We start from the raw sequence: 24,555 nt of genomic DNA, 5'->3' as shown, positions 1-24,555 counted from the left end.
TTCACTTTTGGATTATCCATTGCTCTTATATAGAAATACAAGATTTTTATATGTTGGTCTTATATCTTTCAAGCTAGCTAAACCCACCTATTCTCACAGTTATTTTGTAGAGTCCTTAGTTTTTCCCTGCATACTGAACCATATCATTTGCAAATAAAGACAGTTTTTCTTTCTTTCTGATCTCTATGTGTTTGCCTTTTGGGGCTATGTAGAACCTATAGTGTGATGGTCAGTAGGGGTGCTGAGAACTAACGTCTTGCTTATAGTTTCTAGGATATTTAGGGGAATGTCTTCAGCCTTTCACATGAAGTGTGATAGTAGCTGTAGGGTTTTGTAGATTACCTTATCCCGTTGAGAAAGTTTCTATTTCTAGTTTAAGAGTTTTGGTCATAAGTTTATATTTTGTCAAATGCTTTATTTGTGACCATCAAGTTGATCATGTGGGGCTTCCCTGGTGGCGCAGTGGTTGAGAGTCCGCCTGCCGATGCAGGGAACACGGGTTCGTGCCCCGGTCCGGGAAGATCCCACATGCCGCGGAATGGCTGGGCCCGTGAGCCATGGCCGTTGAGCCTGCGCATCCGGAGCCTGTGCTCTGCAATGGGAGAGGCCACAACAGTGAGAGGCCCAAGTACCGGAGGAAAAAAAAAAAAAAAAAAGATGATCATGTGGCTTTTAGTCTATATTAATAAGGTATTACATTAATTGATTTTCAGATGTGAAACTGACCTTGCATTTTTGGGAGAGATCCTACTTGGACATGGGGTATAATCCTATTTACATGTTGGTGAATTTGGCTTGGGATTTTTGTGTCTGTGCTTATGGGAAATATTGTTCTGTAGGGTTTTTTTAAATTTACTTTTGTTTTTATGATGTCCTTGTTTGGCTTTGCTGTCAGAGTAATACTGGCCTCACAGAATGATTTGAGAAGTGGTCTTTCCTATTCTCTGGCAGTGTTTGTATAGTATTGTTTTTTTCTTCATTAAGTATTTTGTACATTTCGTAAGTGAAGCCATCTGAGCCTGTACTTTTCTTTGTGGGAGGACTTTAAATGACTGAGTATATTTGTTTACTTGTAAATCTGTATAGATTTTCCATTTCTTCTGGGGTCCATTGTGATAACTGATATTTTCCTAGGCATGTCTCCATTTCATCAAAGTTGCCTAATTTGTTAGCATAGGGTTGTTCATGTTACATACTGTTTCCTTGTAGTCCTTTAAATTTCTGCCACGTGGATAGTGATGTCCCTCTTTGATTTCTGTTATTGATAATTTGTGTGCTCTTCTTTTTGTGGTCAGGCTAGCTAACGGTTTATCAGGTTTGTTGATCTTTTCAAAGAACCAAGTTTTTGGTTTTATTATTTTTCTGGGTGGTTTTGTTGTTTTGCTGTTGCATTGATTTCTGCTCAGATCTTCATTACTTACTGCCTTCTGCTTGCTTTGGGCTTAATTTGCTCTTATGTTCTTGTTTCCCAAGGTGGAAAGCTTAGATTATTGATTTTTTTTAAACTTCTTTACTTCTTTTCTGAATACGTGTTTAATGCTATAAAATTTCCTCTAAGCACTGCTTCAGCTGCATCCCATACATTTTGATACGTTTTCATTTTCATTTACTTCCAAATGCTTTCTAATTTCTCCTGTACTTTTTTCTTTGACCAGTGGGAAATATTTAACTTTTTTTTTTTGGTCAAGCCACACGGCATGCCGAACTTCCCTGATGAGGGATCGAGCTCGTGCCCCCTGCCGTGGAAGCGTGGCGTCTTAACCACTGGACCACCAGGGAATCCCAGTGGGAAATATTTAGAAGTGTGTTGTTTAATGGCAAGTTTTGGAAATTTTCCAAAATTGTTGGTTTCTAATTTAATTCCTTGTGGTCATTGAACACGTTTTCTTTTTGATTGTTTGACTATGATGTGTCTAGGTCAGGATCTCTTTGTATGTCTTGAATCCTTTCAAATTAACTGAAACTTGTTTTATGGCCTAGCATATGGTCTGTGGTGGTAAATGTTGTGTGCACACTTGAAAAGAATGTGTATTCTGCTGTTACAGGATGGAGTGTTCCGTAATGGTCAGGGAGGGTGAGTTGGATGATAGCAATCAAGTTTTCTGTATCATTGCTGATTTTCGTTTTATTCTATCAGTTATTGACAGTATTATTTTGAAATCTTCAACTGTAAATGTAGGCTTGTCTGTTTCACCTTTCATTTCTGTCAGGTTTTGCTTTGTATATTGGGACTCCTTTAGGTATACGCATACATTTATAGTCATTGTATCTTCCTGAAATATTGACCTTTTTATCATTATGAAGTGTTCCTCTCTGCCTCTAATAATATTTCTTGGCTGAAAGTCTGTTTTGTCTAATATGAATATAGTCACTCTCAAGTGGTTACTCTGGGTGTCGTATATCTTTTTCTGTCCTTTTACTCTTATCCTATTTGTATCTTTGAATCTAAACTTGAGTCTCTTGTAGAGCATATAGCTGCTTTGTTCAATCTGTTCTGCCATCCTCTGCTCTTTGTTGGGAGTATTTAGTTCTTTGATTTCTCGTGTAATTATTGGAATAGTTTTGCTTTGTCAGTTTGCTAGTTGTTTTCTGTTTATCTCGTTGTTTTTGTTCTTGTTTCTTCTTTCCTACTTTCTTTTATGTTAAACATTTTTTGCCTTTATCATATTAATTTCTGTGATTTTTTAAAATGATATCTTTGAATTATTTTCTTAGTGATTGCTCTAAGGATTATGATAGGCATTTTAATTTATCACAATGTACTTCAGGTTAATACTACCTTAATTCAAGTCAGTGTATCACCTTTATTCCAGTATGTCTCTCTTTTCTCCCCCTTCCTTTGTGATATAGTTATACACATTATATCTAAATTGTCAAGCATGTACAGTGCTATAATTTTTGCTGTGTATAATCTTGTTTCATTTAAGAAATTGAGAAGGAAAAAGAAATAATATTCAACCAGTCTTTATGTATACCCACATATTTACCGCCCCCACTGCTCTTCCTTTCTTCCCCTGCTTTTGCATTACTGCCTGGAATCATTTTCTTTTAACTTGTAGAACTTCCTTTGGTTTTTTTTTGTCAGGCAGGTTTGCTGGCCATGTGTTTTCTCAGTATCATTTATTTGGGAATTTTTTTTTTTTTTTTGCATTACGTGGGCCTCTCACTGCTGCGGCCTCTCCCATTGCGGAGCACAGGCTCCGGACGCGCAGGCCCAGCCGCCACGGCTCATGGGCCTAGCCACTCCGCGGCATGTGGGATCTTCCCGGACTGGGGCATGAACCCGTGTCCCCTGCATCGGCAGGCGGACTCTCAACCACTGCGCCACCAGGGAAGCCCGGGAATGTTTTTATTTTGCCTTCATTTTTAAAGGATAGTTTAGCTGGATATAGAATTCTTGGTTGGTTTTCTTTCAGTGCTTTGAACATGTCATTCTCCTGCTTTCTACTTTTCATTGTTTCTGATGAAAAGGCAACCATTAATTGTATTGTTGTTTCCCTATATATGTTAACTTGTTATTTTTCTAGTAGTTCAAGATTTTCTCTGTCTTTAGCTTCCAAAGGTTTAACAACTGTATCTCTAACTAAGGATCTCCTTGGATTTATATTAATTGGGCTTTGTCGAGCTTCTTGAATCTGTCAATAATTGCTTTTCATCATATTTGGAATGTTTTCAGCCATATTTCTTAAAGTATCTTTTTTTCTGCCTTCTCTCTCTTTATGTCCTCTTTATTATATATGTCCTCTTAATATTTTTTCTCTCTGTTCTTCACTTTGGGTAAAGTCTATCAGTCTCTCAAAAATTTCACTGATTCTTCTCCCTTCTCAAATCTGCTGTTGAGTCCATCTAATGAATTTTTTATTTCACTTACTGTGTTTTTCAACTCTAGAATTTTTGTTCTGTTTTGATAGGGTCTATTTCTTTGTTATTTCCTATTTGAATAATTTTCATCATGTTTTCCTTGAATTCTTTAAACATGGAGTCTTTTTTTTTTAATCCAGTTTTTTTGAATGTATTTGTAAGGGTTGACCTGAAGTCTTTTTCTGCTAAATCCAAATTATGAGTAAACTGAGAGACAGCTTTCATTGTTTTATTTCCTGAGTATGACTCATACTTTCCTGGTGTTTTATGTGTATTTCAGAATTTTAATTTTTTCCCTGAGTTTTTTGTTGTTGCTTTTGTTTTGCAAGTGTGTGCATGTTTTAAGTCACTTGCCTGGATGTAATCCAAGGAATCTTGTGGCCCTATGTGTGTGGCCACGGATTTCTCTGCTCAGCTCCCTCCATCCCAGCTCTTACCTTGATTTTTGGCCTGACTTTCTAGAGGTCACTCCTGTGTCTGTGTAGATTGTGAGTCAAGTTTTGGTCAGAGGTCATGGTCAGACACCTTAAGCCCATAAGGCTTCCACCCTCTGCATTGGGTTTGTGTTTCTGTTTCTGTTGCATTCAAAGCTCAGACAGCTTTCAGGGCTGCACTGGTTTTGCTCTGTGCTAGCCCCCTTGAGTGTTCATTGTATGTGGGGTGTGTGGAGTGGTCATCTCTCCCCTCAATGGCTGTCTCATTTCCAGGCTCTCCCTATAAATTTCTGCCTGTTCCTGCATTGTCAGTCACCACTGCTGGGACCTCAGCCTCTGGCTGGGAGAGCTGCAGCCCTTTCCCGGCATGGGTTTTCTGCCTTCTGCTTCAGATCAAGCCAGTCCCCTTGACAGCTAAGCTGCAGGCTTTCCAGGCCAGCCCCACAATGGTAGGGCCACCAGTGTGTCAGAGCCGTGGTGGGGGACAGCCTCAGATAGCAAGGTCACCAGCTTCCTCTCTTCTTACTCAGAGTTCAGCGGGTTTTCATGAGTAAATGCTTCTCAATCTACTGGTTGCCTCTTGTTGGATTTCTGGGGCCCTGAAGTCGTTGTTCTTCAACTTTGCCAAGTTTTGTAGTTGTTTCTTCAGTGGAAAGGATTTGTCAACCTCTTCTTTCCTTTCTTCCGGGTCTGATTTGATCTAGTAAGATCATTAGACGTAATGACGGAGCCCCCTCTAGAGCACCTGGCTTCTGGGGGCTACTTCCGAGTCCTCCTCCAGTGTCATTCCTGCTCTTTGCAACCTCTGCTGGATTCTCCTGTTCGTTCCCTCTTCTAAATGTTTGTGTCTCTCAGGGCCCAGTCCCCAAACTCCTTTTTCTCTTTATCCATACTTAACTCCCTTCATGATCTCATGGATTTAATCACTTCTAATGCCTACAAATTCCAAATTTCTATCTTTAGCCCAAATTCCAGATGTGTGAGTCACATGGTCTCTTCCACGTCTCCTCTTAATGTGTTTAAAATTGAACTCTTGTATCTTCTCACATCCCAGTAAATGTCAACTCCATCTTTCCAGTTAATCAGGCCAAATATCTTGGTTAGCTTTCATTCTTCATTTTCCTCTCCTAGCCTGCATCCAGTCCATCAGGAAATCTTACCAGCACCCCATTAAAATAGACCCCAAATCCAGCCACTTCTCAGCATGTCTTCCACCTCACCACCCTAGTGCAAGTCACACCTCCTCTTGCTGAGGCTGTCACAGTTGCCTACCCGTTCTTAATTCCACAGAGTAGCTGGAGTTGTTAATTCTGAAACGCATTCTTCTGCCCAGAGCCGTTCCCCGGCATCCGTCTTAGTGAGAGCAAACCCCGAATAAAGCTTGGCTACAGGCACTCAGTTTAACTCTCCCCCTGCCCCCAGCCTCCTTGACCTCGTCTTTTCCGTTTTCCCCTGTCACCTCCTCTAAGCAGCCCCCCCGCCCCCGCCTGCCTCCTGTTCCTCTCGAACTCCAGGCACAGCCCTGCCCTCTGGGTTTGGATCAGCCATTCTCTCTGGCTGGACGTTCTTCTAGGTGTGCTTGCTCAGCTCCTCCTGACCCAGCTCTCTGCCGTTACCCTGTCCTCTTCCTGGGGTTTTTCTCTTCTTAGCAATTACATATATTTAATGTATTTCACATTTATTAATTTGTCTGACTCCTTTCACTTGAGTACAACTTCCAAAATAGAAGAAAGCAATACTGTTTTTGTTTCTTCCTGTAACCTCAGAAAAAGCAGAAACCTGACGCGTCACAGGGACTTGGTACGTATTGGTGGAATTGGTGAGTGTGCTGACTGGTTAGCAGAACTGGGTTTTAGAATCCATCTGCTTCAGATGGATTCTCAGGGTGCATCTTAGAGACCCTGAGGGTCTCGATCAGAGCTTCCTACCTGGCAGATCTCAGAGCTGGTTCGTCAGACTTACAGTCTGCACCTACTGACCCCACTTAGCACTTCCATGGCCGTCTCCAGGTCGCCGGGGATCTGTGTAGAAATTGCATTTGGCAGTGCCTCTCCGCCCTAAGCGTTCTCCCTGAGATGGCATCTGGAGGAAATAGAGAGGGGCGCTTTCTCACAAAGACTACTCCGCACCCCTGGTCGGGCTCCCACTGTCTCCAAGGTTCATGTTACCGGGGAAGAAATGGGTTCCCATTCCGCCTCTGTGCTGCCCCCTAGTGTCCCTCCGTGGAATTGGGACAGATGACGTTGGAGGATCACTTGCGTGGCCTCAAGCCCGCATCTCCGTGCAGGAGCTGAGATTTGATTTTCTGGCCAAAGCAGTTATATTCTGGCTCCTAAGTGATTTGTTTGCCATCGGTCTGAGCCTGTGTGTGCAAGTGTATTTGCGTGGGCTGTAGAGCAGCCGCATTTCACCCCGGAGTGGGTGTTATTCCCCTGGTGGATGTACTCATTCCTGTTCGCGGAGCACTTTGGGGGTTTTCCACACAAAGGTACTCTCTCCGTGAGTCAGCTTGTCTGTCATTCATGAGAAAGATTCTCATCAAACGGCATCAGTGAAGTCTGTCACAAACGTTACTTTACTGAGTCCTTTGTGTGCGCCTGGTATGGTACATTCTTATTTAACTTAATTTTGGCATGTCTTGGCATTTAGGTTTGGCTTACTTTGTGGAACATTGAGGTTTAAAAGTGAATACTTTGGCAAAGTTTTCATAATTGTAGACATATGGAACCTTGCCTGTAGGACCGTAGTTTCTAACTTTGCTATTTTGTTATGAAAATAGAGCTAAAAAGAAAATTGTCAAAGTCAGAAATCCTAGTTTATCTGTTCTCACTTCCTGAACAATTCCATCTTTGTCTCCATCCATTTAATAAAGCCAGACAGTAAAGCATTCTGACTCAGAACAGGAATTTATTATTTCTTCAAGCTCTCTATTTGGCATTTTTGGTTTGTGTTGTCAATGAAAAATAACAAATGCTTTTTTTCTATTTTGAGGTATCTGAAGAATAATATAGTTGTTATGAAATATGTTTTTATAGTTTTTCAGTTGTAGCAGCTGTGCGGGAGAAGTTCTGATTCACCCTTGTTTATACAATACACATACATAGATTTGACTCAGTTTGTGATTTGTCTGTCAAGTATGCAAGAAGCAAGTGGTTTCATTGGTACCAGATACCATCCTACTCTTATTCAGAACAAAATACCAGAAATGTGACTTACTGGTAAAATTTCTAAGCGCCTTACCCTTTAAACAACTTGAATCCATTCTTACTTGTTGAAGTCATGTAAGAAAAAGTAGATGGAGAGGGTGAGTATTGTGACTTTTAGCAAACAGGATCCATTTAATGTGCATGCATATAGATTTTCTGATCACATACTGAGAAGGGAGACCGTAACAGTATATACAGTCTCCCTACCTTTCCTGCATATACACCGTGAGGTATATCACTGCTCAAGTATCTGGTGGTCTCATGGAAGGAGCAAACAGGAATAACGGTGGTTCCGTTCTGTGCATTTTTCATGGGGCAGGTGGAAATCCACATTTGCTGATAACCTAAATCATAACATTTCTCTTTCGTTTTTGGTTAGAAAGTTCACTTAGCGTTTAACACTTTGGAAAACATGGCCATTGAAAATTTTTACCCTTTCATTCTACGAGCCTGCTTCAGGAATAAATTGATGAACATATAATAGGGCAGAATTCAGTCAGTCAGTGCTGAAGGAATTCAGAACTGAAACTCTGTGCCTATGGTTACGCATGGGGGGGGGTGGGTGGGAAGCGAGGCTCCGAGCCTGGTTCCGAGCAGTGGAGCGGGTGCCTTCTCCAGGCTCCTGGATTTCTCCTCACCTGCTCTCCATTTGCACGTGCCACCGTCTTTGAGCATCCACTCGGTTATTTCCTTGAGTTTATTCCTCAGCTGAATTCTCGAATACAGAGTAAGCGTGTTTTAAACCTTGAGATGTTCTTTGTTGAATCGCCCTCCATGACTAACACAGCTCCCACCTGCAGCCGTCAGGCTGTTTCCTCACCCTCGTGAGCCTTCCAGACGGAACGTGGTGTCTCCCTTTGGTGAGTTAAACCGTATTCATGGGGTGGTGGTGGCCTGTACTTTCTATCATGAATTGCTTACTCAGTTCTCGCCCTGCTCTGTTGTAGCTCTGAAAGAGGTGTTAATGCGGTAAGACGAGTAGCCTCTTGGTCCATGCTTTCCACAGCTTGTCGGTTTTACTTTGCGCTGGTCCTGTTTTTACATGTATCACACGTTCTCCGTGTTTCCATTCCAGCGCACCTCGCTCGGCTTCGGCACTCGGCTCCCCAGCACTGTGGCCAGGGGAACCGGTGGGCCGTGTGCTGCAGGGAGCTCGGCCCGCGGGGAGGACGCAGGTCTCTGAGGACCCAGCTCTGGTTTAGATGTCATCTGCCAGGAGCATCTCTTCATCCCCTGGTTCATTCCAGCCTCAGAGCTGCTTAGGAGTTTTTCTGTTGAGTTTGCTGAGTGAGGTGTGACTTCCATACAGAAAGTGCATAGATGTTAAGTGTGCGGTAGTTTTGACAGATGTGTACTCTGCTGTAACTACCATCTTGACAGAGATGGAGCATTTTCACCACTTCAGTCTCCTTGTGCCCCCCAACCCCATCCACAGACTCCCCGCTCTGATTTCTCACCACAGATTGGTTTTGCCTCTGGTGGACCCTCCGACAAGTGGAGTCACGTAGTGTACGGTCTGTGTCTCGTTTCACTGACTCAGCGCAATGATGATGCACATTCACTTGTGTTGCAGGGGTCAGTGCTGGTGCTGTCTTATTGTGGGCAGCAGTTCAGGGTGTGAATATACTTTGTCTTGTTCATCTGCTTTCCTGTTGATGGACACCTGGGCCGACTCAGTCTCTGACCGTTAGGATAAAGCTGCCGTGAACATTCTCGTACAGGTCTTTCTGTGGACGTATGTTCCCGGTTCTCTTGGGTTTCCTCCTAGGTATTTACCTAGGAGTAGAATTGCTGAGGCGGGTGTATGTTTAAGGAACTGTCACACAGTTTTCCATACTCGCCAGTGTTGACCTGAAGCAAATAGACGGCCAGGTTTTCTCCAGCAGAGATGGGTTTACTCGGGATGAGCAGAGAATTGCAATTCAGCATCTCAGCCGAAGCAACCACGTGCAGGTCCCCCCACGGCAAGGGAAGGAGACGCTTTTATAGAGGGGACAGGGGAGGGGGCGGGCTTCGTAAACAGAGCCTGACTTTTCATTGGCTGAGTCCTGGCAGGAAAGAACAGGAGTCTTTCTTCTTCCTGTTGGGCTTGGCTGTTGTCGCAGGGGTGAGCGCTCCCCCTGCTGGTCTTCTATTGGGGTTTCTGTTCAGTAGTGTTTTACACCAGCATGTATGAGAGTTCCATTAGTCCTGCATCCTCGTCAGCATTTACTCTTGTCTGAATTTCAGCCATTATAATAAGTCTTAAATTTAGGTAATATAAGCCCTCCAACTTCGTGCTTCTCTTTCAGTGTTGTTTTGGCTATTCTAGATTCTTAACTTTGACATACAAAACCTTAGAGTTAATTTGTCAATTTATATAAAAGAGCTTTGGGATTTTTGATTGGGATTCTGTTGCATCTATGTATCAATTTAGGAAAAATTGACAACTAAATAAAACTGACCACCGATTTATAAACATGGTGTTTCTTTCAGTTTATAGGTATTCTTTAATTTCTCTCAGCCATGTTTTGTCATTTTCAGCATAGGTGTTTTAGACATTTTGCTTAAATTTATCACTAATATTTTGCTTTTTGATTATACTATAAATGGAGATTAAAAATTTTTCATTTTAATTATTTAATACTACTATTAATCCTGTGACTTTACTGAACTTGCTTATTTTTCCTAGTAGTTATTGTAGCTTCCTTTATTTCTGAGTTTTTAAAATCAAGAATAAATACTGACTTTTCCTCAACATTTTTTAATTATGGAAAATTTTAAACGTCTAAGTCGAAAGGATTTTACAGTGAGCATTCATAGGCCCCCTGCAGATTCTTCTGTTTGTCATCCTGCCATCCATCTATCCATCCATCCATCCATCCATCTCACTTGTTGACACAGTTTATAGTAAGTGCCCACATCAGGACACTTCTCCCTAGTAAACTTCATTTAGCATGCAGTTCATTAACTTGAATTCCATATTTGTTTATACATCATTTGTTAATGATGTAACATTTTGTAGCGATGCACTGCACAGGTCTTAAGTACTATACAGGTTGCCAACCTTAACAAAGCATGTACCTTTGCAACCCAAAGGCTTATTGAGCTAGAAATTTCACTGATGCCCCTCCCAGTTAATTCCCTACCAACCTTTGTTTTTGGGGTTTTTTTCAATAATAGTTCGGGTGGTTTTTTTTTTTTTTTTTTTTTTTTTTGCTTGTTCAAGAATTTTCATTTAAATAGAATCATACAATGAGTAGTCTTTTGAGTAGGGCTTTTTCATTCAGTGTGATGTTTTGAGACTCACCCATGTGTTTGTATGTATCACCAGTTGACTTCTTGTTGAGATTACTATATGTACGTACTACGGTTTGTCCAGTCGCTCAGAAACTTGGACTGTTTCTAGTTTGGGTACATTATGAACAGAGTTGCTATAAATAGTTTTGTACAAGTCTTTTTGTAGATGTATGTTTTCATTCCTTTTTGGGTAAGTAATGAGGATTGGAATTGCTGCATCATAGGGTAGTTATTTGTTTAGTTTTATGAAATGCTGTCAGACCTTTTACCAAAATGGCTGTACCATTTGAAAATGCTACCAACACTGTATGAATATGCCAGTTGTACATCCCTGGTGTGTTTTCATTTTAGCCATTCTAATGGGTATGTAGTAGTATCTCATTGAGTATTTAATTTGCATTTCCTCATGAGCAGTGATGTTCATCACTTTTTAATGTGTGTACTGGCCATTTGTCTATCTTCTTTTGGGAATGTATGCTTAAATCCTTTGCCCGCTTTTAAATTACATTTTGGTCCTTTCATTATTGAATTCTAGAAGTTCTTTATTAGTCTTAGGGACCAGTCCTTGAAGGTATTTTTTATGGATATTATCTCCCAATCTCTGGCGTGTTTATACATTTTCTCGACATTGTTTTTTGATGAAGTCTCATTTATCAATTTTCTTTCTTTCATGGTTATTGCTTTTTGTGACCTAAAGAACCATTGCCTGCCCCTAAGTCACAAAGATGATGTCCCGTGTTTTGCTATGGAAGCTTCATAGAAAAGCTTTTATAATTGGGCCTAAAATACATCTTGAATTAATTTCTGTGTGTAAAGGTTGGGATAAGGGTTGTGGTTCACTTCTTTTACGTAAGGATAGCCAGTATTCCAGCAGTCCTTATTGAAAAGACAAGTGGATTGCTCTGGAAGCCTGTGTCACCAACAATCACTCCCTCCCTCAGTCCTGTGGCCAGTTCACGTGAGGGTCCACTTCTGGGCTCGCTCTCTCCCCTACCCCATTGACGCCTTGTACGTCCTGTGTAAGTACCACACTGTTGGGAATCTCTTGGTTCTTGGGAGAGGGTCTTGAAGTACGGCTCTATGAGTCTTCCAGTCAGTTCTTTTTCAGGATTGCTCTTCAGGTTTGTTGCCTTTCCATGTAAACGATCAGATCTCGGCAGTTTCCACATAAAATCATGCTGCGATTATTATTGGGATTGTCTTGTATCTATAGATACATCTGGGAAATTTTAATTTTTAACAATATTTACTCTGAATTCATGAACATCATTTTTTCCTTTAAGTTGTATCATATATAATTGACACACAGCACCATGTAAGTTTAGGGTGTGCAGTATAATGACTTGACTTACATATGTTGCCAGATGATCACCAGAATGAGTTTAGTTAACATCCATCATCTCATATGATTAAAAGAGAAAAAGAGAGAGAAGTGTTTTTTTCCTTGTAATGAGAACTTTTAGGGTCTACTTTCTTAGCAACTTCAGATATACCATAGGGCAGTGTTAACTACAGTTTCCATGCTGTACATCGCCGGAACTCATTTATGTTATAACTGGAAGTCTGTGCCTTTTGATCACCTTCATCCAGTTGCTCCTTCCCTCTCCCCCCGCTCCCCCGCCTTGAACATCTTTCAGGGCTGTCCAAGGATGTTTGTTTAGAAGACAGCCATAGTCTCTCCTGCCAGAGGTCGGGGCAGGCATGCTCACGGCCCATCATAAAAGACTGGCTTCCTGTCCTGTAACATCACCCGTTGTGTGCATGGGTCTCACCTGGCCGTCTGTGTCATCCTGTGGGGGCTGGAGCAAGGACATGCTGATCCTCTGGCTGCTGCAGCTGCTGAGGAACAGAGTCCTCTGTCTGCGATCAGGGGTCTTGCCTTTGCCACATCTATGAAACAGGGCAGACTCGCGTGATAGCTTGCAGATGGGGTGAAATCACAGACACGTCTCCGTTCTTGAGTTTCACTTACGATGATGGGAAACTGACAAGGATGTGGTTTTCTCAGAGGAGAGGATGCAAGCCTCATGGGTTGCTTGGTGAGATATGAGGAAAATCCGTGAAGATCAGTGGCTCGCTGTGTTGACCAGCTCATGGGCCTGGCAATAAACGGTGCCCCGGTTTGTGGCCTGACGATGGGGAGAAGTGGAGATGGTCACAGACTGACTGCTCACCACGCGGTCCTGTGCGGACACAGCGGCCAGACACGCCCCCTTGGTGGCCGACTCTTCTCTGGGCAGGAGGATGTGCTCACCAGTTTGGTGGCACATGGCCCAGTGTTTCTCAGAGTGAAAAGAGGAAGGTCACAACCACTGTGGGCAGAAGGCAGGCAGGTTGTTAGGACCTTGAGTGGTTCCCTTGGGAGATGAGTGGGGACTTGGCACAGCAGGATAGGTGGCTCTAGCACTGACTGTTAGGCCGACCTTGGGTCCAGTGGGAGGTGGCAGTAAAAGGCCCGGTGTTTTCTGCGGTGGAGGCGGTCTGGGGTGTTCCCCAGCGCACCAGGTGTTGCTCTCCCTGGTGGCACAGCAGGAGGCTGCCCAGGGTGTGAAGGGGTTGGGTGTTATGTGGGCGGCGCCCCTTCTGGGGGGCCTTCCTGTCCATGATCTCCTCCCCGCCCACTCCTGACTCCACCATCTGGCACCTGAAGCCTCTAAGACTGTGCTTTCTGGGACTTCCCTGGCCGTCCAGCGGTTAGGACCCCGAGCCCTCACTGCCGGGGGCACGGGTTCGAGCCCTGTCAGGGGAACTAAGATCCTGCATGCCTCATGGCGCGGCAAAAAAGAGAGAGAGACTGTACTTTCTGCCGAGTTCTGGGGATGTACGAGCCATTGGGGTCCCTTGTTTCAAGGGTCCAATCCCCTCGGTTCGGTGGGCTTTTGGTTTCCTTCCAATGTCGTCAGATAGTCATGTGTATATTCCTCTCTTTCTTCCAGTGGAACAATGTATCTGCCTGTGTTTTTAATAGTTAACAACTGTTCTTAGTAGTTAAGGCAACTTTTCCTGTTCTTAGTAGTTAACACACCTTTCACCTGACTGGTGAAACACCTGTCCTCCTCATGTGTTGCTTCAAAGGTCCACCAGAATTCTTTGACATAAGCAGGGTTTTATGTATTCTTGTTTCCATGGTGATGCTCTGGTGTTCCAGGTTACCCAGGCATTGGTTTACGACTCAAACCTGAGCAAAGCCTTCAGCCTTGCTTCTGGTTGCAAAGTTATCCTGGAAGCCGCCTGTTCTGGGCGGGATCACAGCAAGTATAAGCCACCAGCAGGGCCGCTGGCACAGTTATTGATGATGGTGCAACGTTGGTCTTCTTCTTGTAAGCGGATATGTTTGCATGCCTTATTTCTCAGGCTGTTCGGTATTTTAACTGCAGCAGTAGCAGAGTTACGTTCTTCCTCCTCTTGCTGAGCTCTTTAACCGCGGAGGTTTCTCCGCTTTTTGTTCACAGGTCAGTGAACCTTCGTCTGTGCTCGTCTTTCTGTCTTGTGCGACCCCCAGGCCATCCCAGCACCTTCCTGGGCCCCGAGACTGTGGCGTACTCTGAGGTCGGTGGAGTGCGTTGGGGGTTCGGAATGACCCTTTTTGATTAATTTTACTGCTCTGGAAACCATCAGAGGACTTTGCTATGTTCAGGAAAGCCTGGTTTTACTTCTTTCACGTTTGGGGTGTTTTAGATTGAGTTTTAGAAGGAAATCCTATCAAAAAGAACTTTTGTCTGTAATTCTGTGCTTTTATGAAGAATTTGTTTTAAAAATTCTTTACATCGAGATTCTGTAACTAGAAGTGGATACCCACGTATACTTTAAAAAAGACCGTTTGTCGATGCTAGTTTTCAGAACCAGTTACGGGGCGGCTCTCAAGCAGAAGGGACTGAAGACCCAGAGAAAGATCTCTTCACGTGTTGTCTCGTGATCAGGTCTTCCTCCCTCATCACAGAAGAGCTCTGGAAATCCCTTGAGGCTTCTATCCCAGTAAAATCATGTTGAATCCAGGTGATGTGCCTTTTTGTGGGAGATTAATTTAGCCACTCAGACTAGGGATGAACAGGACTTTAACGCTTTCAAAGGAGGGAGGACGTCTGTCCTTGAAGGAGGGGGGTCCCAGCTTGGTGTGGAGTTGGTGTTAGGGGCCTGAACCTCCCACGCTGTGTGTCCCGTGCCCGGTGTGGCTCTCGTAGACCCGCCACTTCGTGTTTGTGTCCCCGTGTCGGCCACACGTGTTGTCAGCTTGCAGCCACGTCCCCGCGAGAGTTAGAGCAGCACGTGCGCCCCGAGTGCCCACTGCTCTTTCCCCGTCTGCTGTGGGGTTGTGAGCTGGGACCTGCAGGCCAGCCAGAAGAATGGTTTCCACAGGTTCTAAGTAGTTGAAGGAAATCAGAAGTTCCCTATTGTAGGACACGTGAAAATGACAAAACTCTCAGTTCAGTGCACGTAAGTCTTGTTTCCGTGGCACCTCTGGCTGCTCTCGTGCCCAGTGGTGCAGTGGCATAGCCGGGCCCCAGGTGGCCCCTTCCAAGCCCCCGTCTCCTGTGCGTGCCTCGTCCCCGCTCCTCTCAGTGTCCGAGCGGAGTCTGGCCGCCGAGGGCACACGCGGTGCAGCCCTTGGGGGGCCGGCCTGCAGGGAGCACCAGCCGTTCACGGGGGTCGGGGGAGGAGATCCGTCCTCCCTGACCAGAGCCCTGTGCAGCTTGAAGGAAGCGGGCAAAAGGAAGATGGGCCGTCCTGGTCCAGCCTCCCTCATGCTGCTGGGGTGGAAGTTGATTTAGAAAGAAACCAAGTATTAAACAACGTTGTTAGCTGTTAAGAGAGAATTTCTTTACCGCTTGTATCTAAAACTTTTAAGTTATTTCTGCCATGAAATTGATTGGTGTGGAATTTTCCAGAAACATTTGTTTTAAACGGAAATACTTACACCCTTAAACGCAACTCTTCACAAGCAGAGGAATGGGAGAAAATCACTTTGAAAGCTCCCCGCGCTGCAGCCTGGACCATGAGGGCCCATCGTGTAGGCCTGACGCCGCTGTGACGCGGGGTCTGCCTGGCGTGAAACCCGCCTTCTGCTGAAACCAGGCCTTTCCTTCCCCTAATCCTTGTCGCACAGAGGCAGTAATGCGCATTTAACTTTAGGCTCTTCTGTAGTTCAGGGCTTTCATTCTCTACACCCCAGGTAGGTATACTGGCGAGTTTGGGGGGTATTTCGACAGTAGGGCAGATGCTGGGGTGTAGGGTGTTCCCCACTCCCCTCCAGCGTCTGCAGCTGTACTCAGCTTCTGCTGTTTTGGCATGTTGGAGAACTAGGTGCACCGTTGTGTCAGCTGGCCTAACCTGTAGCTTTGCCAGAAGTTTGCTGAAGACCCCGATAGTGGCCTAGACCCTGTCTCCTTAGTTAAAGAGCTGCTTGCCGTGTGGCCCAGGCCTCTGCCTACGAGGTACGAGGTACCTGCTGCCCCTGGGGAAGCAGGCTGGTGGTTTCTGTGTTGACTGGAGAGGTAGCCACAGATTGTATTTCCCCAATAACTTGGGGGGCATTATGCGAAACAGATTCGTTCCCACGAGTCATAGACGCTCTCCCACCTACACTTAGGATGTCAATTAAGGCAGTGGAATTTGTCACGGTAATGACAGTACGCTTCATGCCAAGGTTGTGTAAATTCATAAATTTGATACGGGATGTGTTGATCATCAGATTCAAAGACTGACAGCATCTTCCTTTAAAGATGTTGGTTCACACTAGTTAAAACCAGGTTTTAAAGGTAAATAACCTGACCATTCTGCACCATTTATTACCAGTAAAGCGTTAAGTCCTCTGTGGACCTTCTTCATTTTAACCGAGTGCTTCTAAGCGACGCTGTCAGTACCGACCCTGTTTCCTCAGTGCGTGGGCCGGTGCCACCCTCAGGGCTCGGCCTGGACCACAGCCGTGCTGTTTCTTGGGCTCCTGCTCTTGGTAACAGGATGGCCAGGCAGGAGGCTGGAGATACCCAGCACTGGTCCAGTTGTGACCGTGAAAACCAGCTCAGGTGGTCGGCGTTCAATATAGAAAATAGAGAGCCTCTCTTGAATCACAAAAAAATAAGCTACCTAACACATCCATTTATTCTGAGCATAACATTTTAGCATTTTGTTTGACTTAATTTCAAGGAAATCGCTAAAACCCCGAATGCTCTGTTACTGTTCTGTTTTTTGTTTTTGTTTTTTTTGTTGTGGTACGCGGGCCTCTCACTGTCGTGGCCTCTCCCGTTGGCGGAGCACAGGCTCCGGATGCGCAGGCTCAGAGGCCATGGCTCACGGGTCCAGCCGCTCCGCGGCACGTGGGATCTTCCCAGACCGGGGCACAAACCCGTGTCCCCTGCATCGGCAGGTGGACTCTCAACCACTGCGCCACCAGGGAAGCCCTACTGTTCTGTTTTCAGATGGTTTGGCTCGGGAAGAGGCGATCACGCGCATCACCTGTTGCAGTTTTTATTATTTTCGATGGTCCATTGTTATTACGCTTGCACCTTATTTTTCGGATAGTGCGTTTATACTTTTCTCTTTTCCTCTGTAAACAGGTTGAAAGAATCGTTGACAAAAGGAAGAACAAAAAAGGGAAGACGGAATACTTGGTCCGGTGGAAGGGCTACGACAGTGAGGACGACACCTGGGAACCGGAGCAGCACCTGGTGAACTGCGAGGAGTACATCCACGACTTCAACAGGCGCCACACCGAGAAGCAGAGGGAGGGCCCCTGCACCAGGGCCAGCCGGGCCTCCCCGAACAGCGCCAGGAAGCAGATCTCCAGGTCCACCAACAGCAGCTTTTCCAAGGCCTCTCCAAAATCGCTGGTGGTCGGCAAGGAACACGAGCCCAAGGCCAGCCCGCTGTTTGCCGCCAGCCAGAAGTTCAGGAGGAACCCAGCCCCGTCCCTCTCGAACCGGAAGAACATGGACCTGACCAAGTCAGGCATAAAGATCCTCGTGCCCAAGAGCCCCATCAAGAGCAGGACCGCGGTGGACGGCTTTCAGAGCGAGAGCCCCGAGAAACTGGACCCCGTCGAGCAGGGGCAGGAGGACACGGTGGCGCCGGAGGTGGCGGCCGAAAAGCCGGTCGGAGCTCTGCTGGGCCCCGGTGCCGAGCGGGCGCGGATGGGGAGCCGGCCCCGCATACACCCGCTGGTGCCGCAGGTGTCCGGCCCCGTGACCGCGGCCATGGCCACGGGGCTAGCCGTGAACGGGAAAGGTGAGTGACGGTCTTGGAGGGGCATGGGGTCCCTGCCCCGGAGGGCAGTCTGGTGTGGGCCCGGGGGCTCCTGCGGGCTCCGCTTCTGACACATGTCTGTCTGCGGGAACCCCGGAGAGGTTTCGCCAGCCCCTGCTTTCTTTCCTTGAAGCCTTTGACGTTGGCGTCTGAAGTAAGCACTGGCTGTCTCTGTTTCATTGGCCGTCCACAGGCTGGACCACCACGTTGGCTTGATTTAAACAGTGTCCCACTCTGAGTAGGTGATGGCTGGGGTTTTTGTTTGTTTGTTTGGTTGGTTGGTTTTTTACAGCTCGTTTCTACCTTTATGCATCTCTTAGGCACTGTGTCTCATGTTAGGAATCCATCTGAATTTTCTGAGTGTGACCGGTATTGATTAGAAGTCATGGTTCTCATTGTGCTAACCCATCTAAGTAACCGGAAGTGCCTCTCGAGGATATTGATGACCTGAGAGCCTTCGGGACCTCGATTGGTCTCTCCAAAATAGTCAACTGTTCGGATTCCTTTTTCAGAGCAGGAGTCCGTTCAGTGTGGGTGCTCTTTTCTGTTCTGCTTTTACCCTGTTCCTGACCCGGACGCTGCAGCTTGGGTGGTCATCCTGTGGCCTCCCCGACCCCAGGACAGCACACCTGGGGATCAGCATGGACAGCTGCCTTCCCTGCCCTTTTCCTGTGCCTGGCGAGCCGCCACTTCTTCTAGAGTTCTGTTACGTCTTCTCTGACGTACGCCTCACCTCACGGTAGGTGTACCTGCCTGCCGTCTTACCGGCCCCCCTGGTCCCCGCCTCTTGGCGGCTCCCATCCATTTGCTGTGATTCTTGGACGGGGGCGCGATCCCCGGTCGCCAGCTGCTGCACCTGGTGGGCAGGCGGCCCCGAGTCTGCACGCGGCCCACCCCGCCTGTCCGGCTCTCTCTCCACCTCGGGGCGCCGGCTCTTCTCTGCCCTGTTGCTTCTTCGCCTCGTGGACACAGCTCTTCCTTCTGGTCCAAGAGCCACCCGCTCCCATGTCCCTTTGTCACTCGTGCCCCCTCGCCGTCCGTGTTGCAGGAGTGGGACGGTCTCTGTACCTGTGCGCATCTCCCTCAGCCCACGCTTAGTAGAATAATACGAAACGAGGAAAAGTGATGTTGGTTGGTTTGGGGCGCTCTTTTCCTCCAGAGACGTGTTCCCCTGAGACACCACTCTGCCGTCTTGCTGTGGTGCGTCCCGCAGGCTTGGGGGGATATGACTGAGGTCAGGGTCCCCTTTGCACAGTAAAGGGGCCTCTCGCCAGTGTTTCCCAGACACGGGCTTTGGCCCGACGCTGCTGCTCCGCCCTGCCTTTGGCCTTCGCCTGCAGCTCGTCCGCAGAGCTGACTTCTCGTGTGGCTGACCTGCCCACGGACACAGCCCTCTGACCTCGGCGCGAGGAAGAGGCACAGAGGCTCGGAGGCAGACGAGGCCCGACAGCCCGCTAATAGGAGACTCCACTCTACAGACGGGGGTCGGGTCCGGAGAGGCTGGATGCTCAGGCCGGGCGGGAATCAGCACGTCTCTTAGTTTCCACCCTGTGTTCTCCTCGCCACTGCCGGCCACCTTCACCAGGGAAAGAAACGTCTCCTGCTTCACCGCTCACTCGGGCCAGGTGCCGCCTGGGCTCTGGTGCTGCAGACGAGGCCTGGGCCCGAGCCGCCAAACTACAGCCCGCGGGCCCAGCCCTGTGTGGCCTGGGAGCTAAGAATGGTTGTTGCGTTTTCTGATGTTTGAAAAAATCAAGAGGAATAATATTTCACGATCCGTGAAAACAGAAGAAATTCAGATTTCTGTTCCACAAAGGGTTATTGGAACCCAGGCACGTTTGTTCACCTACAGTGTGGCTGCTTTCCAGCTGCAGGGACAGACTTGAATCATTGTGACGAGACTGTGTAGCCTGCAGGCTGAAGGTGGGCCGTTTGTCTTTTAACAGAAGAAGTTTGCTCACCCTGCTCTGGGAAGGCTTGGTCCTGGGGGTGGGGCACAGAGGCCTCAGATCCTGGGGTTCCCCTTTGTCCACAGAGCTTGTGTGTACATACGTTTTCTGGCCGGAGGGGACCCATAATTTTCAAAACTATTTTGACTCTTAAGTTCCCACATTCTGCTCTCAGCACAGTTCTGCAGGGGTGGCTGCCCTCAGCAGAAGCCCTCAATTTTGTATATAAGGAGGGTTGTGGCTTCTATTTAAATAAAAAGTGAGTGACTTCCTTTTTTTATCACTCGTAGCCATTTCAGAAATTTTTCAGTGTCTATAAGGGTGTCTGTGGTTAAAACCACAGGGGGCGTGTAAGCGTAAAATCTTAAATTATTTTATCTTGTTCTGCAGAGGTAGTTGATTGGGGTGAGAGTAACACCCTTCTCTCCTGCCCACCCGGGTCCCATCCAGGTCGAGAATCTCCTCCCCACTTAGATGGGAGCCAGTCTGGCAGCCCCTCGGGAATGTCTCTAAGGCCGTGGTGACCCAGGCCTGCAGCGGGGTCCCGGACGCCTGTCAGGGCCACTGGGCGCCTTTGCTTCCTGTCACCCTCCTGCGTGGAAGCTGCTTCCGTTCTTCCTGCCACTGGACTGTGGGCTTCGGGAGGGACGTTGTCTTGCAGGGCTGAGCCTCCCCGCGGCCAGAGCAGCGCCTGTGCGTGGCGGGAGTGATTTGGGTAGGACAGTGCTTGCTGGAGAAGAGGCTTTTCGCCCTGTCGCTGGGTCACACTAAACGAGAGCGGGTGCTGTTGAAAAGACAAGGTCCGTGGTCCAGAGCATGGAACCTTCCGGAAAACCACATCCTCGCCTCCAGCGTGTCTCTCTCCTGACGAGGAGGAGGACCGAGGCCCTCTTGGGTGGTTGGTCCACGTTCGTACATTCTTTTTTTTTTTTTTTGCGGTACGTGGGCCTCCCACTGCCGAGGTCTCTCCCGTTGCGGAGCACAGGCTTCGGACGCGCAGGCTCAGCAGCCATGGCTCATGGGCCCAGCTGCTCCACGGCATGTGGGATCCTCCTGGACCGGGGCACGAACCCGTGTCCCCTGCATCGGCAGGTGGACTCTCAACCACTGCGCCACCGGGGAAGCCCCCTCACGTTCGTACATTCTTAACACAGATGTTTGTTTCTACCTTCCACGGTAATTTTAGTGCCACACCAGAACCCTGATTTGTTTTTCTAAAACTAATTGAAGCAGATACTTGCAGAGTCATTGGGAAATGAACCATCTCCTATTCAAGACATTAATCGAGTAGGGGGGATGTTTTTGCCACCAAGCACAGCAGATACTTAAATGTCTGTTACCCAAAAGAGTAAATGTTTCTGGAGAATTTTAACACACACATACAGTGACTTTTACAGACTAACCACATGTGTGTTTTGTTTTTGACTGTTTTAAGTATGAAACAGAGGTTTAAAAGATGAGTATAGGGCTTCCCTGGTGGTGCAGTGGTTGAGAGTCCACCTGCCGATGCAGGGGACACGGGTTCGTGCCCCGGTCCGGGAAGATCCCACATGCCGCGGAGTGGCTGGGCCCGTGAGCCATGGCCGCTGAGCCTGCGCGTCCGGAGCCTGTGCTCCGCAACGGGAGAGGCCACAACAGGGAGAGGCCCGTGTACCGCAAAAAAAAAAAAAAAAATGAGTATATTGCTTCAGAAATAGAAAAAATCTTAAATTTAGGCAATGCAGCTGTGTTTTCGCTCTTTTTTATTAATAAGTTACTGTTTTCATGCTCTTTTAATTGCCTGAAGAACTAATCCTACAAAAGAAGCAATTGCTTTTAAAAACTGTATTATTGTTACTTTGTTCTTTCGTGAATTCAGATATATAGTTTGATCACCATTCCACAAGAATGACATTTGAGAAAATACTAGTAGCAAAAACTTTTTTTGAAATGAGGTCTAAACCTTATCAGTGTTATCATGTAGGGGTTGGCTGCTGGATTTTAAGTCAAAGCTAAGAGATTTAGGAGGAAAATGATGGAGGAAATACCTTAACACACCACATGTCTTCCACCCCGTGAGCATTTCAGTTGGAGGAAGTTCCTGGGAGAAATTTTCAGGAAAAGCTGGCTTCGGAGGAGGAGGAGGAGGAGGAGCTGCAGCATAAGTTCCTCCCAGTAAGAATATGAAGCAGATGCTGCCCGGGCTCCCGGTTCAGAGCTCCTCTGCAGGAGGGGCCCTGGGGCCACTTGCTGTGTAGGCGCCGACATTGCATCTTACCTCCAGGGAAGGTTAGGAGGCCAGGAGACCAGTGCCCAGAGGCAGTTGCCGGTCAGCGGGGCCCCAGCAGGAAGTGTCCGCTGGACAAGAGGACGTTTGAAGCCACACTGTAGCAGACCGTCAATTGAATGTGTGTACGAGGGCTCACCACGAAGGATTTCCCTTTGAAACCAACAAGTGTCTGTCGTGGTCTCCCACACGGAAAGGCTGCAGGGGGGAGATGACCCGCCGGCGGCTCGCGGGCGCTCAGCTTTGCCCGCCCTGAGCACACGGTAGGTGGCCCCACAGAACGGTGCAGTCGCCCCGTTTCCTTCCTGAGCTGAGCTCGGCGGCCCCCAAATCTGGATGTGCTTCAGATTCCAGTGGAGTTGTAGGCACAAGGCCCCACGGAGAAGAGGTTTCTGCCCTGCGGCAGCAGCCTGTGGGGTGAAGTCGGTCACCCCCAGGAGTCTCTGAAAACATACAGACCGTCATCGTTTTACTTGAAAACTTATAAATGGGCGGTTCTTCGCCAGTCCCCGATGTGGAGCCCAGGCCTTTAAAGGGGTGCCTTCACTTGCCACTTGTTTGAAGAGCGAGCCTCTTTCTTTACACGTGGACCCACTGGTTTTGTGTGACGCACACCCTTAAACCCTCTTCTCCTGTTTCCAGTTCGGATTTCATTAAAGTGGACACGATCTCAGGTACTTAGCGGTCTGCCTGGGTGCACATCCCTAGAATTTTTCATTCCTCCCACTTTTTCGCTTACACCTGAGTTGACCATTCCTCTTACCATGCGCTGTATATACTTTCCAGAACATCACTGTTTTCTTCGAAGCATCAGCTCACCGTTCGTAATCATATCTCCCGTCTTGTGTAAAATGAACTAAGTGTGATCGTGACAGATTCAACGGGCCTAAGACGTTTTAGGGAGTCACCCAGCTGGCTCTGGACCAGCCCGAGTCCCAGCAGGAGGAACCCGACCTGACTGCCGAGCTCCGACCTCTGCTTCTGGGAGACTCGCCTCCTCGCTCCTCCGCGAGGCTTTAGGGACGCTCAAGAGTGCTTGGGACTCGGGGCAGCATTGGCCCAGTGAGCCCACTTCAGAGCCCTGTGACTGTTTGGTTTTCTCTCTTCATTCCCACTGTCTTTGTGTCTCTTCCTATTCCAGTGGTTCTCGGAGTGCGGTGCCCAGAGCAGCATCAGCACCTGGGGACCTGCTAGGAACGCACACCCCCAGGCCCCATCCCACCTCTCGAGCCGGACTCTCTCTCAGATGGGCCCAGCACACCCTCCAGGTGGTTCTCAGGCCATCCTGTGCTGTGTTCTCTTGTAAGTTTGTGGTTTTATAGAGCAAGATGGGAACGAACTATCTACCACTAAACCCTTGTGTTTGTAGTATATTTTACATTCTTAGAGTTAGACAGATCTAGTTCCTATTCACTCTTGAGATCTTGGTTTGAAATTGTCTTTAGGCATTTGTAAATTATTTTTAAATAAATACTTTAATAATTAAACATTTTTAATGGCAGGAAAACAAAATAATTAAAACATCTCAAAGAACAAAAAGAAAAGTAAAAGCTCCCCCCCAAACCCCACCTCCTCCTCCTCCCCCCAGAGAGAACTGCTGCTAACAGTTTTTTCCTTCCAGAAATTGTACAAACATGTACATCTTTTCAGTACATCAGTGGGCTCATACTTGTCGTGTGGTTCTACCACCTAGGTTTCTGTTTTACTTTTATGATACGTCTTGGCTGTATTTTCAGATCCACATGAACAGCCCTCCTGCCTTCTTTCAGAGATGTCGTGGTTATTTATCGCATGGCCTCAGTGATTTCATGTCAGTGCTTCTCAGCAGGGGGCACTGTGGCGCCTGGGCCTGGGTGCTCCCCTGGTTTCGCATCCCTGGTCCTGCCCTTAAGGCGCTAGAGTGGCCTCAGGCATAGTGTGTCGTGTTCCCGTCTGCCAGCACACCTGCATTCCCGCAGGGGCCTGTGTCTGGGCGCATCCTTTAGGTGAGAACCACAGCTTTAGGCATTGTGAGTTTTTCCCCTGTAAATGAATAAATTTCATTGATGCTACAACAGCAGAAATGGTAACGTACCTCCCGTCTTAAACAAAAGTAATCCAGAAATACTGTGAATTTTGACACAAGTAATTTACAAGTACATTGAGCGAAACAGGAAGGTTGACCATGGCCACCTCCCCTCAGAATACCATTTCCTTCCCCAGAGGGAACATTAATAGTTTGACGTGTGTCATTGCAGACGTTTTTCTGGGTGTCTGTTCTCTTCGACATGGAATCATCCTCCATAAATGTTCTGGGATTTATCTTTTTCATTTGACATCCT

The 24,555-nt window shown here is 47.1% G+C and overlaps 1 protein-coding gene across 1 annotated transcript in view; it reads left to right on the top strand.

Annotated features, from left to right (window-relative positions):
- Positions 1-24,555, top strand: part of CDYL (chromodomain Y like) — a 135,661-nt gene that overhangs the window by 66,762 nt on the left and 44,344 nt on the right. Inside the window, exon 2 of the mRNA XM_079712851.1 lies at positions 17,335-18,001. Coding sequence (XP_079568977.1) covers positions 17,335-18,001 — 667 coding nt within the window. The remainder of the gene's footprint in view (positions 1-17,334; positions 18,002-24,555) is intronic.

The sequence above is a fragment of the Hyperoodon ampullatus genome, assembly GCF_949752795.1.
Source record: "Hyperoodon ampullatus genome assembly, chromosome: 10".
Taxonomy (NCBI): Eukaryota; Metazoa; Chordata; class Mammalia; order Artiodactyla; family Ziphiidae; genus Hyperoodon; species Hyperoodon ampullatus.
Note: the sequence above shows the minus strand (reverse complement) of the source record. Positions and strands in the feature narration are given on the sequence as shown.